Source organism: Uranotaenia lowii, chromosome 3, assembly GCF_029784155.1.
Source record: "Uranotaenia lowii strain MFRU-FL chromosome 3, ASM2978415v1, whole genome shotgun sequence".
Classification (NCBI taxonomy): Eukaryota; Metazoa; Arthropoda; class Insecta; order Diptera; family Culicidae; genus Uranotaenia; species Uranotaenia lowii.
This window is the reverse complement of record NC_073693.1, coordinates 193577190-193596544: the sequence shown is the minus strand read 5'-3', so window position 1 is coordinate 193596544 and position 19355 is coordinate 193577190. Positions and strand designations below refer to the sequence as shown.

At 34.4% G+C, this 19355-nt stretch overlaps 1 protein-coding gene across 2 annotated transcripts in view; it reads right to left on the bottom strand.

Annotated features, from left to right (window-relative positions):
- The window catches only part of LOC129755872 (paired box protein Pax-3), a 42109-nt gene that overhangs the window by 10071 nt on the left and 12683 nt on the right, over positions 1-19355 (bottom strand). For both annotated transcript variants that reach the window (XM_055752562.1, XM_055752563.1), the window contains 2 exons: positions 11530-11665; positions 11046-11455 (listed from right to left, as the gene is read on the bottom strand). In XM_055752562.1, coding sequence (XP_055608537.1) covers positions 11046-11455; positions 11530-11665 — 546 coding nt within the window. The remainder of the gene's footprint in view (positions 1-11045; positions 11456-11529; positions 11666-19355) is intronic.

Below are 19355 nucleotides of genomic sequence, written 5' to 3'. Positions count from 1 at the left end.
GGTGCTCAAAAATTATAATATTTTCGTAACTTGAGAACCAAGCTAGTTTTTTTAAAATATCTCTGTAAAGATGATAAGGAGATTCCTTTTTTTGTGAAAAATTAATACTATAGGAAGTACGAAACAAATCCTCATGAAAATTTATTTAAGAAAATACGCACTTTCGTAGAAAAGCGTAGTTCTCATTATGCCTCGGGTGCTCGTTATGCCCTCATCTCCCCTAAAGACTATTTTTAAAAAAATAAATACCTTATACTACAGACTTGTACTGAAAATTTACGAAAACATAGAAAAAAAGTTACCGAATAGTTATTTATGTAACAATTGGCGAAAAGTAGATTTTTTAAGCACGAGTCATAAATTTATGAACAACTACGTCGAGTGCTGAAAAATTTAAGTTTTGCAACGAGTTGCATTCACAATTTTATGCAAATTTGATACAATCCCTTAAAATTTATTAATTACCAAACACGAAGCACATCTCAATAAATCGTAACCATGTCAACGACTTAAAATTTATAATCAAGTAGATAGGTCGCGGAATGGGGTTATGGACCCTGAATTCGTCTCGATACTGTTTTCAGTGTCGAAATACAAAATAGCATAAACTATGTTTTTGACGATTTTTTTTTCTTAAAATGATTCTCTGATTTATATCATTCCATAATAAACCTAAAAGAGCATTATCCAGTTTCATATTATTAGCTTAACCCTCATCCGCATTAGAGTGTCATTTTGACACTATTGCAAGTTTGAAGGCTTGTAACTTTTTTCAGAAGCTTCAAAATACAAAAATTTCTTCGGGGACCCTAAATGAATTCAAAAGTTCTTTAATATTGTATCTTTACTTTTTTATGGACGAACCCTGGAAGCCTGGACAAAAAAAACTCCCTTTTCCGACTTAGAGTGTCAATTTGACACTCCAAAAGTAAAATCTATCTAAGTCGTTTGAATTATTATGAATTTCATATAAAACTTATATCAATAAAAAAGTAAAATATGTTTAGAACATTATATATAGCTAAAGCTTCTAGTTTTCTCGTTATTCAGCATGAAAGAAAAAAAAATCCGAAAAAAACATGCCTCATGAAAACTGCTGTAGTTCATATATTACACGTCCAAAAAATATTTGTCTTATGCATATGAGAGCTGAAGTTAATGTCTACATCATGAAGCCAAGAAATATTTTTTTAAATTTTTTTTAATGAAATGGTCGCAAAAAGTTAAAAAAAGTGGTCTGAAAAACCTTCTTTTCATTCGATTGCTTGTAAATACTGTTTGAGCGATGGTAGAGTTTTTTAAAAAATATAACTACAAAATCTATTAAAATTCTAACATTTTGCTGTCTTTAGATTTTCCATGCAACAAAAGTTGAATTTTCTGATATTATTCAAAGTTTACTACTTTGTGCGATTTTTTTACAAATTGAAACTTCATCTGTTTTTGTGATCCACCGTCAGGTTGTACCTGGATTTTCAGTGCTTTTACTTTGTTTGAACGAATCAAAAGTATATTGGAAAGCACATTTAATCTACATTCTAGTGAGATGCAACAATTCACGCTGTGAGATTTCACAAAAATATGAAAATTATAAACGTAAAATCATTCCTGAATTTCTAGAACCACAAGCATCACGTCCAGCAAAACGTGTTTGTTTAGATCGGTTTAACACGCCAAAAGTTATAACGATTTTAGCTTGTAGTGTCAAATTGACACTCCTAGTGCTGATTAGGGTAATGAAATCTGATGCGGATGAGGGTTAAGATGGCCATTTGAAGACCGTTTAAGGCACCTGGTTTTTAACATCTCAAACGTTTTAAAAAGAGTCCCCTGTGTTTTATTTTTAATAGATTTTTCTTAATTTTTATTTTTTTTTAATTTATCAACGCTAAGATTAAAGAAAAGTTCGGGTTACTGCGTTTTAAGCTTTTTTGATCTTTAAAAATTGTGACTTTCAAAAATATTGAAGTGCCTTAAAGGAATATCAAATAGGTATGATAGAAATTGATTGTTCGAAGACGAAGAAGCCCAATGATTGTTTTCACCCAAAGCTACTTTAAAGTTATAAATCAGTAAATTATTCTGTTGATGAAACGCTGAACTCTCTCGTAGTTTTCTACTATACGAGGGTGTTAAATTTAAACCACCAACAACATCTTACTTGTGACACTTCAACGCACTTATCTCGCAATAGATTGGTTCAACAAGTTTATGTGTAGTAAGAAATGTAACAGTAAAATCATTTTCTATCAAGCTCTACCTTTTTTTTGGAAATAGAATGTTCTTCTTTCTTGTCTTCTAAGGATTGCTGCAATCCTTAGATGTTGCTTCGCGATTAAATTGAAAGATTTTTTTTCGATATTCAATTGAGGGTCAAAGTTTTCCGAATTTTAATCGTATTCTGCAGGTAACACCGCATAGTAAAAAACTGACTTCATTGAAAAAAAAAACTTTTTCATATTCATTTCTAATGGGAATCGGAGATTCATCCTGTTTTATTTATTTTATCTCCTTTTTTAACGTGTTTGTGCATTAGAATGAGTCGATTTGAGGTCATTTTTAAATTTCTCAAACCCTAGGGTCAAAAGGATTCGTTTTTGTTCAAAACTCATTCATAATTTTTTTTCAGAATTTTTCAGTAACGTTTACATGAGTAAACTTTTGAGGTTTGTATAGGAAAATTGAATATTTTGACTGAAAAACAACATCATTTTTGTTTCTTCTGTGGAACCGAGCCTGCTTATAATTTTTGTGCCAATTTATAAATTCTTCAAAGGAAATTTTTCGCTGAACAACTTTGTCGAAGACCATAACTTCGAGTTTTATTACACAAAAAAGTTTTTATTTGTTTAATTGGGGTATGTCTTGTAGCATTGATAAATAATAAATTCAATTGACACCCCTGATGGTTGCCTAGCTAGGTATTGCATGACTACTTTTCATGCAATAATTCGCGGGACACAAGCAGTGGTGTCAATTGAATTTACTCGGCTCGGTTCCACAGAAGAAACAAAAAATGTTGATTTTTCAGTACAAAATATTCAATTTTCCCATACAAACCTAAAAGTTCAAATTTACTCATGTAAACGTTGATTAAAAATTTGAGTTTTAAACCAAAACGAAGCGTTTTAGACCTCAGGGTTTAAGAAATTACTATCGAGATGTCGCTGCCCGTTTGCTGAAGAATGTTCTGGGAGTAAACAACAATAAATTGGAGGTGAGTTGAACAATAGGAAGTTGAATTATTTGACAATTGGAACTTTGCAGCTTCTAGGTAAAATATTATATGAATTTTATAAAAGCACACCGGTCACTTAAAAAATGAAATAGATGTGTACTATCGTAAAACCGTGAATCATTCTATCACCTCATTGCCGCCGCTCGTGTAAGTAGCATGATGATAAAGGGAAAAACTTTTACCATGAACCAACTACAGTTTCTGAACATGACCAACAACCCGAAAGGAAGACGGCAAAGGCATCTATCGATATACACTAAATGTATCGATTATCTTGCCACAGAGAGGAGGGCTGAAAATTGACAACAAAGTTTACGGAAACAACTTACAAACGACCAACTTTGCGCAGCAGCTCAAAACTTTCTGCTTGCTTCTGGTTTGGTGTATTTAGATATATTTTCATGTAAGTTCGTGTGTAAAAAAAAATATTCATGCTAAGTTGGTTCTGGGATTTAATTTTTTTTATTCCTTCCAATCTTTCCAGTTCTGTTTTATTATTGCTCATTATATAAATATGTTAATAGTTTTCATGCTACGCACGAAATGAATCGTACATCATCCTCACGATACAAAATATGGCTAAACGATGGTACACCCTAATCGTATCGGAGAGTCTTGATGTGGTGGGAATGTAAGCGATTGGCTCGATCTCACAACCTCAGTTATTGCTTCCGAGAAACCGTGATGTTGCTTGCCCTCACCCTCAAGAGGTATGTATGTATGTATGTAGGTTAGCATTCGATATGGTGGTACCTTCATTAAATTTTCCTCATTATATCGTTGTTGGGTGAGTTTTTCCGTTCGGTTCGACAAAAGTTATTTTGTAAGGATTGATAGTTCCATTAGGTTTCGGTAAGATCAACTTTGGGAATGTTTTGTGCAAAATAAACGATTCCTTCCTTGTTGTGAGGAAACTTTCGGCAGCAGGAAGATTAATGTTACTTATAACAATGCCGAGATACGGGCAGAAGTGTCCTCTATCAATTTAAGGTTATTTATAAAACAACCTGTAAGGCGCGAGTTTGTGAACTGAAACAAATTCAGGCTTTTCACTGTTCCATGTGCCTTAACCAATCGACTGGATTAGTTTTCCTTATTTAGATTCTATGGGGTTTTCTTGATAGTAAAGATGTGTTTTTTTTTTGTTAACATTTTTAAAGCAATTTTAAACATACTCCACAGTTTACTTAGAAAGACAAATTTTCAACAAAATATTTCAACAAACAAATTTTTGTTTAGAAGTAACAATTGACAAATTATTTCTTCTTACAAAATTTTACACCGTCGTAAAAATTTCTGGATGGGGGTCGCGATTTCCGATTCAAAGATCAGCATTAACGTGCCTTCCATCAATGGGGACCCTCATCAAGCCGTGATTAATCATTATTGGTTTATTGTGGCCACAGGAAAAAGGTTTGGTCATGAAGTGCATACGACCCTTTTCGGATGTTTTGATTGATTTATCACGTTGGAAAACCCACTGACAAATACACATAATATGGTGGCATTTTTTGCGTTCGTGTGGAAACCCTGAAGTCCCAGATATGACAAATTACGTTCGATTGAAACCGCTCACAGCAAAAAGTGGCAAAATGTTAAACCGTTACTGTCACGTCCTACCTTTTATAACAGCCATAAGCAATGGAAATGTGTTCCGCTGTCAAAGTGTAGTTATGAAGTGGGCTTTAAACGGTGGCCGGCGTTCCGCCAAATGGATGCCGGTGGGCGGATGTGTGTTTTTAATTTCAACCTCGGCTGGACAAAGTGTGAAATGGTGCTGCCGGAAATATTGGATCCCAGAATCTGTATCTAGCTCGCATTCCAGTGAAGTAGAGCCAAAAGCTCGGGGCTGAGGGATGAAACATCCTAAAAGGATGAATATCCTTAAAAAAAATTGGGACTAAAGCTCCAAATGTTTTTGAGAAAGGGATATAAAACTCCCAAAATAGGTTGTTGAATTGTTTGAAATTTTAGAAAACATGCTGACGAAATAAACCTAGAACTTTTAAGATGTCGGAATCGGAAAGTCATTATTTTGAAAAATTAAAATACACTGAAATACAAATTGAGAAATTAAAATCACCTAAACACATTTTATTTTCGAAGTTGAACCCGACAATTTTTTTTACAAATACCATTCAAGGCTGCGAAACATGACTAGCGGCTAGTAGTCAAGCAACAGAAAAAATATCAAAGTCGTCTACGAATTTCTGTCGCCCAACAGTTGAAAAAATGTAATCTTCGGCAGATAGAAGGAAACAGTCGCAGCAACCATGATTTTGATCATTTAACTTGATCATGACATTGCACAGTGGTGCAGAACATCAATCTAGCCGTACGAAATTAATAGCGCCCAGGGATGAGACATTTGATGTCTTCAGAAACATTGTTCAGTTTTACATGGAGAATATTCTAGTACAGACCCCGTTCGTTTTTGGCAACACGCCCGTAAATTTTATGTTGCCAAAATCGAATGTTGCCAAAATCGAACGGTTTTTTTTTTGTCACTTTTTTATTTTTGATTTTCATTTCAAATTAGTCAAAATTGATGTAAAACCTTATATTAGCATAAATTTTTTCAATTTGGCTCAATTATATAAGTTTTAAGCAGTAAAACATGGAAAAAATCATGTTTTAACTGTTTAAAACTATTATAATGAAGCCGAATTGAAAAATTTCATGCTAATAATACGTTTTACATGAATTTTGATTAATTTGCAATGTAAATAAAAAATAAAAAAGTGACAAAAAAATCGTCTTTTTTGGATGTTGCCAAAAACGAACGGTTTTTGCTCGGATGTTGCCAAAATCGAATGTTGCCAAAATCGAATGTTGCCAAAATCGAACGGGGCTGTATCAACATTTAGGCCGAGGGGTCCACCGATAGCGAGATAAAAATGCTAACTTTTTTGTTTTTCATATTAGGGCTTTGATGTCTTGGACAAAGTTGTTCATCTGATCAAAATACATAAATTTGTTGAATATGTCAAAGTCCTATCACATAACCCTCAGGAGTTACAGTCAAAGTAAAAAAAATCTCTTGAAAAAAACAGTTTTTAGAACCTGACACGTTGTTGGGGAGCTAAGGGCATAACGTGCACTCAAGGCATAATGAGCACTTCTTTTTTCTACATAAGTACGTATTTTCTTAAAGAAATTTTTATAAGGACTTGTTTCGTACTACCTATAGTATTAATTTTTCACCAAAATAAGAAATATCCTTTTCATATTTACCGAAATATTAAATAATAACCAGCTAGGTTCTCAAGTGACGAAAATATTATAATTTTTGAGCACCACCAAATAAGCTTTTATGACCTTTAAATCATCTTGATCTGAAATGTACGCACTGCAACATGATCTACACATTGTTTCTCAATTTTTAACACCATAAAATTTTTGATTTTTCACTTTAATCAATTTTAAAACGCTTTTTTACTTTAATTTGTTCACTAGAGGCGAACAGAGCACTATCAACGATGGCATAATGAGCATTTTCTGCTGTATAATATAGCAGCGAATTCAACTCGATGAAGTCAACTGAATAATAGAGCTACAGCTTTGGCCTATTGGTAAGGTGTATGAGAGGTAATCAGTAGACTCGAGTTCGATTCCTGTTCGAGGGGATTTTTTTTGCACATACCATTCATGATTGATTTTTTTTATTGTTACATTATACGGCTAATAGCATCAAAGCATCATCCGTCAAACAAAACACCAGAAACATAATGTATGAGCATGTGGTCATTCTTTGAATTCTACAAACATACCTAGATTATTTTGTTATTGCTTTTTTTTTATGAATCTACGCCTCACCGTTTAGTGCAATCATGATCATGAATGATAAATGAAAAAAAAAATACCTCGACCAGGAATCGAACTCGGGTCTACTGATTACCTCTCCAACATCTAACCAATAAGCCAAATTGTCAGACGATACAAGTTATGCTGTAGCTCTATTAGTCAGTTGACTTCATCGAGTCGAATTCGCTGCTAGATTCCCCGGCAGAAAACGCTCATTATGCCTTCATTAATGGTGCTCATACTGCCTCAGGGGGTTTCTCATTATGCCTCTACAGTGACTTCTTTTCAGCTTTCGGCAAAAATTTTTAAAATGCATTTTCAAACGTTTTTATCTACTTTTTCAAGTTTCATCCAATTAGGCCATAGACTATTTGAGTGTCTGAACACGAAACAATCATGTTATTCACATATTACAGCTGTTATCTATGGTTAAGTAAGCGTTTTCCTTAAGGTGGGCATTATGCCCTCATCTCCTCTAGATTGGATAAAATGGTTCGCTGTCTTAAAAATAAAGTTGTAACAAGCCATGATCTACAATTGTCTCATACATTATGATTGGTTTAGAAGTTGCTGAAGCTCTATAGAAAGCATTTAAAGGGTGATACGGTCAAAATTTAGCTGTTCTCAAAACCTGACCTAAAATTTGTTTTCAAATCATTATTTTGTATTTAAAATTAAGACTTAAGACTATTAATTTATTCATTCCTAAATTCTGTCAAAATAAATGTTTTATTTGTATAAAACTCTTCTCCCAAGCCAAATTTGCTTGAACAGTTTCCAAGTCATTTAAAATAAAATTATGAGAGTCCCCCTATTAAATAATCAAGAAAATATTTCTCGTACCCAAGTCCCTTCTATGCAAAATTTGCTCCATCATTTCTCGAGTTATTTAAAAAAAAGTGAACATCTCTCCCTTTTCTAACTCCCCACTAAAAATAAAGAATGAGTCTAAAATTCTCATTACATATGCTTTACTATGACAAATTTGACCCGATTTGCTTAAAATTTTATGCAAAAATTTGTATGAGAGCTTTTTTCTTCCGTATTGATCCCACTGGAGAGTTAGTTACCGAATAAGCATAGAAACATTTCTTCATCCCAAATACCCTCCCCTGATAAAGTTCGTTTCTTCCGTATGACTAATTCTACAGATATGCCACAAAAAATGTATGAGACATCCGTTTCCTTTGCTTATCTCACTCAATGAGAGAAGAAAAGTCTCCGAAATAATTATAGAAACATAACTCGTATCGAAATACAATCTCATACCAAATTCAGTGCCTTTCGAATTATTAACTCTCGACATCTTAACAAAAAACTGTGGTGGCTCCCTCCTCTCTTCATATTTGTTCACTGGGATCAGGGAGGGGTCTCAAACAACGATAAAGTCTTATAAAAATATCCTCCTGCCAAATTTATTTCCATTTGTTCGATTATTTCTCTAGTTATGAAAAAAATCTGGGAGCCCCTACCCTCTGTTTCTGTTTCTCTAATGGAAGGTGGGAAGAGCTACAAACTATTTTGGGAACATTTCGTTCACCCAAATACCCTAAATGTCAAATTGAATTCCCCTCGCTCCATCAGTTATCGAGTATTGCAAAAACATGTATGGGCCATCTTCTCTCTTCCTATCTTCCCAATGCTAGTCGGAAGGAGTCACAAACCCATATCCAAATATCCCTTATATTTCCCATATCCAAATAGCCTTCCATGCCAATTTGGTTCGATTTGGTTGAAAAGTTATCGAATTAGGCATTGAAAATTGTAAGGAAGCCCTCCTCTCCCTTTCTTTCTCTCCACTGGAAGAAAGGAAGTGTCTCAAATCATCATTGAAACATTTCTCGTACCCAAACACCCTCCCATGCAAAATCTACTTCCATTTGCTTGATTGATTCTCGAGTTAAGTAAAAAATTGTAAGAGAGCCTCCCTCCCCCTATCCTATTTCCCTCTGGAAAAAGGGATTAATACCAAATATTCATAAATATATTTCTCATAGCCAAATACCTTCCCATGCCAAATTTGGTACCATTTGCTTGAATGGTTCTCAAGTTATGCGAACATTTCGGTAGTGAATTTTGAACAGGGCGAATGCGCCAAATGTAAACAAATGGAGTTATCAGCAGGGTGATAAAGTACGTTCGTAGACCTACATTTTGAGTTTACAACGTTAACTGAAAGATATTTGGTTTACGAGAAATAAAGAAAACAAAATAAATTTTTTTCTGGGAGTATATGGAGCTGTCAAACTTTGAACGCGTTTTTCTAGAAACAGTGATGTTGGCGCATTCGCCGTATACAAAATTCGATACCGATTTCTCTTTTTCTTGGGAGACCCCTCCTTCTTCCAGTAAGAGGGAGGGATCTCGAACTGTAATAGGAACCTTTCCTGGCCTCAAAAGCAACCACTGCCAAGTATCAAGCAAATCGGTTCAGTAGTTTCCGATTCTCTAGAAAACAGACAGACAAACAGAAATCCATTTATGTATACATATACTTATAGAATCAGATAGCATTTTCAAATTATGAATCCGTTTAGAAAAAAAAATCAAAGGAAATAACTCGTTTTACCTCTAACTAAAAACTCTTCGTATAAGAAATTATTTACGTCAGAAAAAAAAATGAACCATAACAGCTAGTTTAATTGTTTAAATAATGTTAGAAATGAGATGAAATTTTATTTTGGATGCTTTGAAATATACCGCATTAAAAAATATGTAAAAAAAAACTTCAAGAACATATATACATACATGGGCTCATATACAGTATAGGATGATATATCAATAAAATAAGATTAGACGAAACATGAATAATAAGCTTAGTTGATAAATGTTGTCAAAACTTCCTCAAACATAATTATGACAAATATTTAAGTTACAATAACAGAAATCAGTTGAGTTGGGCTTCAAAATGTCCCAAACCATCCTTTTTGGAAACAGATGATTAAGAATTGATTCACAAACACTGCAGATAAATTGATTTTTAAAGTGTTTTCAAAGCTAATACAAACACATTAGCCAACACTACAGGGGTTTTTTTATCGTGAATTTGAACTTTTTCCCTGCAACTCTTGGTGTCTTCATTCAGGCTTGAATCAAGATGTTGGGACACGTTCTATCGGCTCCACTGATCTGTCTGATGGTTTTTTTTTCGTCTGCCCTCCTCAGCCCTCGATAGCGTTTGGATTCCTACTTCATATCTATAGCGTTCGATTCAATATGGGAAAGCACACAAAGTTACTTTCTACCAGTGAAAAATGGCTTCTAACTGTGGGCGACTATGTGTCCAATTGTACGCCAACCTTGGTTTCGTACGTGGCACTGTCAGTATGTGTGTTCAGATGGCCGTTCCATGTGTTTTGGGCGAACCGAGAAACTGGCCCACGAATGGCCGTGGTGGTGTGTTTGAGTTAGAGAAGCCACTTTTGGGCATATTGTACGACCGTGGCCTGGCCACCTACTAGTACCTAATAGTAGGAAAGCAGGGGAAAAAAAACTTCAATTGTTTCAAATTTATTATCTCTGAGCCATTTTGAGACAGGCCTGGATTCAATACGATTCGTTTCAATTCGGTATGTGTATTTCATTTCCGTTTTGGGACTCCTGCAGAAAGGCAGAATCACATTGGGCGGAAATCACAGCATTTGTGCCTGTCTGTTATGATGTTCTGTGGATCCACTCCAAAGTAGAACTACTTTCGAACCCGTCAAGTTACGGATCGTGCAAAATAAAGTCAAGTGACTCTTCTGCATCCCAGCTGGATCCAGAACGTCAGCAGGAGCTTTTTGTCATATGCATTTTAAATCTCCATGGGGGAGAGAATGAAATTGACTCTAATTCTCCGTAAATAATCGTTGCTATTGCTTCATTTCCGGCGATGAAAGCAAGTAGGTACCCACCCATCTACTATGAATATGTGTGTAGGACCAAGATTCAAATCAAGTTTATGATCGAATTAGAATGGATAATAGAAGAGCAGCAGTAGAGTTTGTTTTTGGGGACTTACCCATCGGAGACGGAGCAGTGCGTGTCGAACTTGTCGTCCAACGATGCGTAATGCTCAGCTTTGTGATGAGATTCTTCCGTTTCTCCCCCGGGCCTTGATGGACTGCCGTAATCGAAATGTTGTCTTACCGGGAATAGTTGACTTTCGTGCACGTAAGTACCGTACTGGGTGGTGAAGGAACCATAAGGACTAGCGGCAGGAGACAGTAGATTGAAATGAGGACTCAGCTCGTACGGTGTTTGGTAAGTGGGCCAACTTTCCACACTACCCGGTGGAGTTACAGTCGTTGTCTGCGGGAACTGTGTGAACGTTGTGCCAATTGGACCGTTCATAGGAGCTGATGGACTGTTATTGCCCATATAGGCTGACTTCCTTGGTGGCTCGCGTTTCCTCCATTTCGCTCGACGGTTCTGGGTTCAGCAAGAGGGGGGAAGGTTAATTGAATTGTGTGTTTGCAGTAAATTGTCTCTGTAAACCTACGTACCTGGAACCAAACTTGAACCCGGGATTCACTTAAGTTGAGCTTCAGTGCCAGTTCCTCTCGGGCAAACACATCCGGATAGGGTGCTCGTTCGAAGGCTCGCTCCAGTTCTTCCAACTGGTACGCCGTAAAGGTGGTCCTAAAACGAATGGTAACAAGTTGATTGAGATGCTTCATTGTTATCAGATCATATAGTTGTGGACAGAGCTCACTGTCACACAAGCAATGGATGGAAATTTCGGCTGTATAGTATCGATTCCAATGCGATGGCAGTGATTGCCCTAGCTAAGGATTCTGGGCCTCGATGGAGAAAAGACGGATTTCTAATATCAGAAACAAAAAATCTACTGGACTTCCTTTTATGCACACTGCACCACACGGAGAGTCTTTAAAGGATTTTTTTTCAATAACAGTGCACTTTAAATTTTAACTAATGACAAATTTTTAGTTTAAAATGTGACCATAAAAATGAAAAAAAAAAAATTTGAACCCGTTCCCTCCAATCAGTTACTGTATTAAAAAATAAAATAAATAAAAATCAAAATGTAATGCAAAGTTTACCTTATTAAACAAATTTTGGTAAAATCTGTAATGCAAAATTCAAAACACGCAGTGGAATCTAAGGAGGGCTGTTAGTTCAAATTTGAATGTTCTTACACATATTTATAATTGAAATGAAGTAGGTAAAAAACTGGCTACTACAAAACCTCATTCGCCTGAAACGCCCCTGATGGCATGGATCAAAATCCTTCCTTTGTAAATACGAACCGCATTCATTCTCGAAAAATTAACTTCTTGAGTGGACAGCATTTCTTATTTAAATTTGTTCGTTATTCGTTGCTTGTGTTTTTTTAGTAGTCACAGGCTCGCAAGGCCCGCAGCTAACCCCACTATCTCGCAGGAGGACCGTCGTGATGTTGCTGTTTTGGGTCCCGAACACCACCAGGACGTTGTTGCACTCCGCACGCCGCCCCTAACATGGAGAACAGACGCGTACGAAGCCCCCTAACTCATTCTGCATGCGACCAAAGCATCCACCGGAGTTGGGTACCCGATCTCCGCTAAGGTTGCTCGCACCCCAGCTAGTACCACGGGGAGGTAGAGAATCGGAGTTGCAGACAAGAGGTGATATGACCACTACCCGAGGGTTGGGTGTATGGGGTCTCGAGTTGCACATTTAAATTTTTAACCAACTACAAGTGGGCCTCTGACATCTTTAACTGACTATTGGATTGATTTGCGTTCCTTGATGCATTCAAATTACACAATTAAAAAAACAAATTATGTTTTGTTCATTTAGAACAGGGGTGACCAACACGCGGCCCGCGAACCGCATGTGGCCCGCGAGACCCTTTTGTGCGGCCCGCGAAGCTTTTTTCTAATTTTTATGCCTTAACTTTATATAACTTGATCAAATATGCACTTATCTGCATTTGCCCCACAATCAGTCAGATTGTCAACTTTTTTTTGACATTTCAAGCATTTATTATGTTCTGTTCAATCCATAAATGCAATATTTTTTATTGGCATAACGTAATATTGGAGTTTTTTTTTATTCAGGATACATTTTTCTTAATTATTTACCATTTTGAAAAGCAAAATCCATCAAAGTGAATCGGAAGAACTGCCGAAAATCGGAAGCTACACATGATCAAAGGAATTTCGAAGTCCGTTACAGAAGTCATTATTTTCGTTTCAAGCTAAAATAAAGTAGTATGATATAAAATATGCTCAGCGGATATTTTTTCAAATTTTTTTATCTAACTCGATAAAAAGGTTTGTTCTGTTAGTATTCAAATACTGGCAGAAAAAATTAAACCAAAACCATGTGAATTTTTTTTCTGAATATTGACGAAAATTACGAAAGTTTTATAATAAAACCTAGGTGAACGATTTTAGATTTTTTATCAACATGAATCAGTCGGCATCAAAGTTATTGACAAAAATTATTAGTTTTTTATGAAAACAAGAGATATCTGAAATTCTGTGATTCGATCCAAAAGGTCTGTGCAATTAACTGTGATGCTTTTTTTTCAGTAATTTGAAAGAAAATTTATAACAAACATTTATCGATTTATCGAAGTTATTTAACATATATTTAATTCATTTCAAATTACCAAAGTAATAATATAGCTTTAGAAATCCTTTCCCAATGATATCTTAATAAGATTAAAAATTCCAGAATCAAGAATGTAGTTTTGAAGCTAGTTGCTTAAAAATATGTGAAATTAAACATTTTTTTGTGATTTCGACAATTTTGCTCAACATATCAATGCAATGATCCGATACAGATCTTCAATTTGAAAAATGGGGTTATTAACCGGTTGTAGAGAAAATATCTAGGCTTCGAGGGCAAGTTTTAATTGTGGAAAAAAAATCACAGAAAGTTTATTAACGATTCAACTTCTAACGCTAAGAAGACGGTTATTTTGGTGATTTCTTTGAATATATATTTTTCACACGATTAGTTATCACTGTAAGCTCCAGAAATTTTTTAAATGGAAGTGATGACAAATATTACCATCGGTTTTAACAAGAATGTTGTGAGAACGAATGTTCGCCAAGAAGTACTATTAAAGAATTGAGAGAATTTAAAATGGCAAAGATTCAGTGATGTATAGTTTTTTAATATGGGGTTTTTAAAAAGTCGTGTTGAATTTCTGTTTTTACACGCGAATTCGTTTTATTTTTTCAATTTTAGATTTCATTGGGCCAAAAATTTGTACTTTTTAAAATATGACGTGAAGCTCTGCTAATTATTAAAAAAAAAATATTTCAACTGCGGCCCGCCGACAAAATTTCAAATTTAAATTGGCCCGTTGGTTCAAAAGGTTGCTCACCAATGATTTAGAATATTTTTTGTTGAAAAAAGTAAGTTTTAGTGTAAGTGACAATTCACACAAAATTCGCTCAAAGGACAAGTTTTCTTAAAAATTCTTAATCTAGAAATCAATTGTTAGCTTCTTCTATAAGCTTATACTTTTTACTTTTTACGCAATATGCTGAAATGAAAAACAAACGAAAAAAATTTGTTTTTTGAACAAATTTTGAAAAACCTTAATTTGTCATTTGGTTCTCACAACTTTCTCTCATGCGAAACCACTTTTGAAATTATCAGTTAGGGAAAGTCGGGTTAGATGGAAACTTTCAATATTTGGAAAATTTCGCCGAACTGTGTAAGCTGGGGGCCACAAACATCCTATATTTAGACAGAGTAAAGTATATATTTTGCTTAAAACAATTTATTGGACTACTTTTTTCATAATAAGTTCGAACAGAGGTTAAAATGATCAGATTTCTTGTTCTTGATTGGCGACAAGTTAGTTGATTCAGTAAATATAAGCAGATTTAACGCGCTGACTGATTGTCTAGTTTACAAAAGATATTGCAGCAAATTTTCTCCTCACACTTAACGGTTCTATATTTATAAGTAAAAACCGTGATTCGTAGCTTGGTTATTGACTTTGAAACCATCCAAAACTTCATAAAGCGAATAGAACAAATTGTTTCTGAACGGATTCCAAATGGTTTTTATGAGGAACTAGCTGACCCGGTAAACTTCGTTTTACCTTTTTAAGTATAAATCGTTATAAATGTTTAATTTTATCTACACGTCCTCAACTGCATCGTGCTCGCGAATAGATTCTTATGGAAATCGTAACAAATAAAGTTGAATTTGTATTGGGACCACCTTACATAAAAAGTGAGATCCTTGAAACTATTATACAAACCATCTCTGACCCAAAAAACCCTCGGATACCAAATTTCACTTCATTCCGACCGACCATTCATACGTGATGTTATCACAAATAAAACGCCTCCATTTTTATATATAAGATTTAAAAGGAAGACCACACAACGTTACAATACAATACAATACAATACGGTTGCCCGGATTTCATTGAAAAATGCCAGAAATTGCCGAATTATCTACTTTATATGGCAAATCGAACACAAAAAAAAAACAGATTGTACTTTGAAGTTTAATTAAATTAATCATGAAAGGTTTTTTGGAGGCCGAAAACACAATTTAAAATCGATGATTTTTGATGACTTTTTTTTCAATTTTTCTTCTTGACTTTTGTTGAGTCATTTCTGGGTTTGACAAAATTTTCTTGGATATTACCGGGATTTTTAGTCGTCAATTTTGAAACAAATGCCTGGTTTTGCCAGGTTTTTATATAAAACTCTCTGGATTTGCACGGCCTGAATATGTGCTAAAAAAATCTGGCAACCTAATCGTAGATTTTTTCATGTAACAATTTCATATGATGGACATTTTTCCTTGTAATTAAAATATTCCAAAATTATTCCACGTTCTGTTCAAGAAGACTTTTGTTGCATCACTTATTTCATTTTGAAACATCCTGAAATCTTCTTCGTTATTGATTTTGCCTAGGTTAACAACAACACTTTCGAAACCCTTTATCGACTTACATACACCGAACAAGGTCCCATAATAGAAAATCTACCTCTACATTTTGCTGATAGTTCGGATTCTGTCTTGAATTCTCAGTGAAACTAAAAGTTACTTGAATTGAGTAGTGTTGTAGGACTGTTGAAAGGTCTTTTATGAAAAGAGAGAAAAATGAGGGTCCAAGAATTGATCCTTGAAAAACTCTAGAGCAAATCCAAAAAAGCAATCGTTTACTTTATGCTTATTGAAACTTTGATGGCATCGAAAGTGTTTTTTCGTTCAAGGGATGATTATTATCATTTGACGATTATTAAATAGAAATAATTAAACAAACTGTTGAAAAGGGTACCGTCAAACGGGGCATCACGCAACAGCGGGATTAGATGCACATTTATATTACACCACACTGAATCAATTTTTAATTAAATGTATTATAATAAAGTTCTCTTTTGATGATAACAAAATGATGATGACATAATTTCTCGCATCTTAAGCTAGTTTAAAAAAAAATATTTTTGTACTAGTTGATTTTACCCGGCCTTGCTCGGGTTCACATAAAATATAAATCGAAATGAGTCGTTTGACTTTTTGAAATTTTGAAAGCTTTTTATTCATCATCATAACAAATAGGACCATGTTTGACCATGTGATCATTGTAAGTTTTGTTAGTCTTCTTAAAGTTTTAATTGGGGTTACTAGCAAAGTTTATCGTTTTCATATTATTGAATAACTAATAGTTTTTAGGTTTACTAATAGAAACTTGAAATAATTTCCCTTGAATGCTTATCCATTCTATCACGAAAAACATATCAATCTAAGTTTGCCAGGTTGCCCGGAATTATCCGGATTTGCTAGAACATTTGACTCAAAATTTGAGGTAAGTCTGGTCTGGCCCGGTTTCCCGGATTTTGTTGCAAAAAGCCCGGATTTATTCACATCACTTATGAAACGTAACATAAACTGAGATTTTATTATTATTATTATTTTGCATTTTTACGTTCAAAAAGAACTTTTAAATGGCAAGTTTTAGAAAAAAATCATGACTCGTGTTTGGAAGCTTGATAATGGATCTCTTTAAGCACCTCCTGCGTAGTTTTCCGCTAGAGAGATACAAATCTGCCATCTGGCGTTTTTAATCAAAACCTTTTTATTTTAATCAGATGGCGGTACTGAAGCAAATCAGATTAGGGTGACATGAAATCATTTAGATTTTAGATAAATTCAACTGCAAATTGAATGCTGGCAAATTGATCAGATGACTAGCCATAACATTTTCATTCCTCAACTGTTGAATAAAAAACCCTTGAATTACTGGAATGGAAAGGATTATTATTCATAGTATAAAAAACTTCTCAGATGTTCCAACTGACATTCAGCTATATTGAAATTAAGCTAGATTATTAATCTATTCAAGTGTTTTTTTTTAATCAAGTGTCAAACAAAATTTACTAGTTGTCTATAAGTTTCGAGCTACTCGAGGAGTAGCTCTTGTTTGATTAGTATTAAAACTCACCGAAAAATTTCGATAATTTCGAAATACAAACCTGTATTGAAATGTTTTCATCAATTTGACTGTCATTTCTTTTGGTTACGATCGTAAGATCAAAAAGTTATATTTAACGATTACTTTTTGGAAATTAAATAATAAAATATAAATAAAATCTTTTATACAAAATGGGAAAAATTATATGGGAGAGTGGGGAATCATGGGCCACTTTTTTTCGTTGTTCCATAACTTCTTTATTATAAAAGATAAAATGAAAATAAAAAATGGTATGGTTTTCTACATTTTCAAGGTATCATAAGGTATTTTTTTAAATTTTTTAATAAGTTATTTTCCCCAAATTCTGACTGTTTAAAAAAAGGCAATATTTTTTGGATTTTGAAAAATGGTGGGGAATCGTGGGCCACCAAATCCAATTTGACCAAATAACATGCAAAGGTTATGAGTTGACCCAAAACTGTGATTTCCTAATTCATTTCGTTATTTAAAAGCAATTTTAGATGATGAAATAAAAAAGAGAGCTGTGTATGACCGCATAGATTCCAAATCCTGGCTCGCGAACGTTTTGGCAAAATTTCTTTTATAGGATGGACAAAATATTTTCCATAACTCTTCATTTGGCATAAGAAAACTATACAGATTGGGAAAACGTATTTTAAGTTCATAATGTGTATAAAAACATAAAAATATAGGTGGTTAAAGATGTGTGGCCCACGATTCCCCACAAGCTATGATTTGCAAATTGGTTGCGTTTGTGTGACTTATTGATGTTTCATCAAAAATTCCTTTTCCACGTGAAAGATCATGACAAACATAAGATCATAAGCGTATGAGCATATTTTTATTATGCACTTAAGGTTCCCCATCGATGAAATTAGCGGGTGTTTTTTTAATTATGTAAGTAAATTTTTCTAACTTTTTAAAGCTTGATAAATAAAAGAAGCAAATGATGCGTATTTCAGTCAACAACATTTAGGAATACATGCTCCGCAAAGCGACGACGATGACAGTTGGTTTGAGATTTTTATCTCAACACACATCTGAGATATTAAAAGTGGCCCACGTTTCCCCATGGCCCACGATACCCCACTCTCCCCTACATATATTTGAGCGGAACTCAGGCCCCTATCCTTTCAGTGCCTGCCCTTTTATATTTTAAACACTTCTAGCCAGCTCTTATTTGCATAAAAACATGTTTGAAAAGTTAGGACAATATAGGTAGCCCGTTAGAGGATACCTAGTTTCAAAGTTAAAGACGGGTGACCTGGAAATCTAGAAAACTGATCTGATCGTTTTATAATTACTTTTCATAGAGGATAGGTCCAAAAACTGACACTGGTGAAATTCTAAAAAAGCTTCAAATCTTGAGATCGGAACTGAACTTTTCAGAACTTGTTGAATATCCATGTAAAACATGAAAAAATCAGCCGGACCTAAATGATCTCGTCCGAAAACTTGAATTATTTCATTTTTTGTGATTTTATTCATTTTCTCATACTTTATATTCTTTATAGTGATTCTGAAGCCTCTCAACACTCTATTTTCATAGAGATTAACGATTACATCAATGTACTGTACGTAGAAGTTGTTTTGTAATCAGTGATCTGAATTTGCTTTGTTACTTTTTTATCAAACATGTATATCTCTGCAATTTTTCCTCATTTTTCAATATCTTAAGAATGGAAGAGTTCTGAAATACGAACTTTTTTAAACAAAGTGTATTCTTCCTAGTAAAAATTTGATTGAATTTTTTTCCGATTTTTCCCGCGTGATTTCTCATAGTAAAACACAGTGCCATGTTTTGTTGATTTTTCTGTGTTTTCTCTGCTACTTTGATCATGAGGTTTGACAGCTCTGAGCGCTAGTGGCGGCTCCACTCGGAAAATTAGCTTTTTCCATCGATCCATT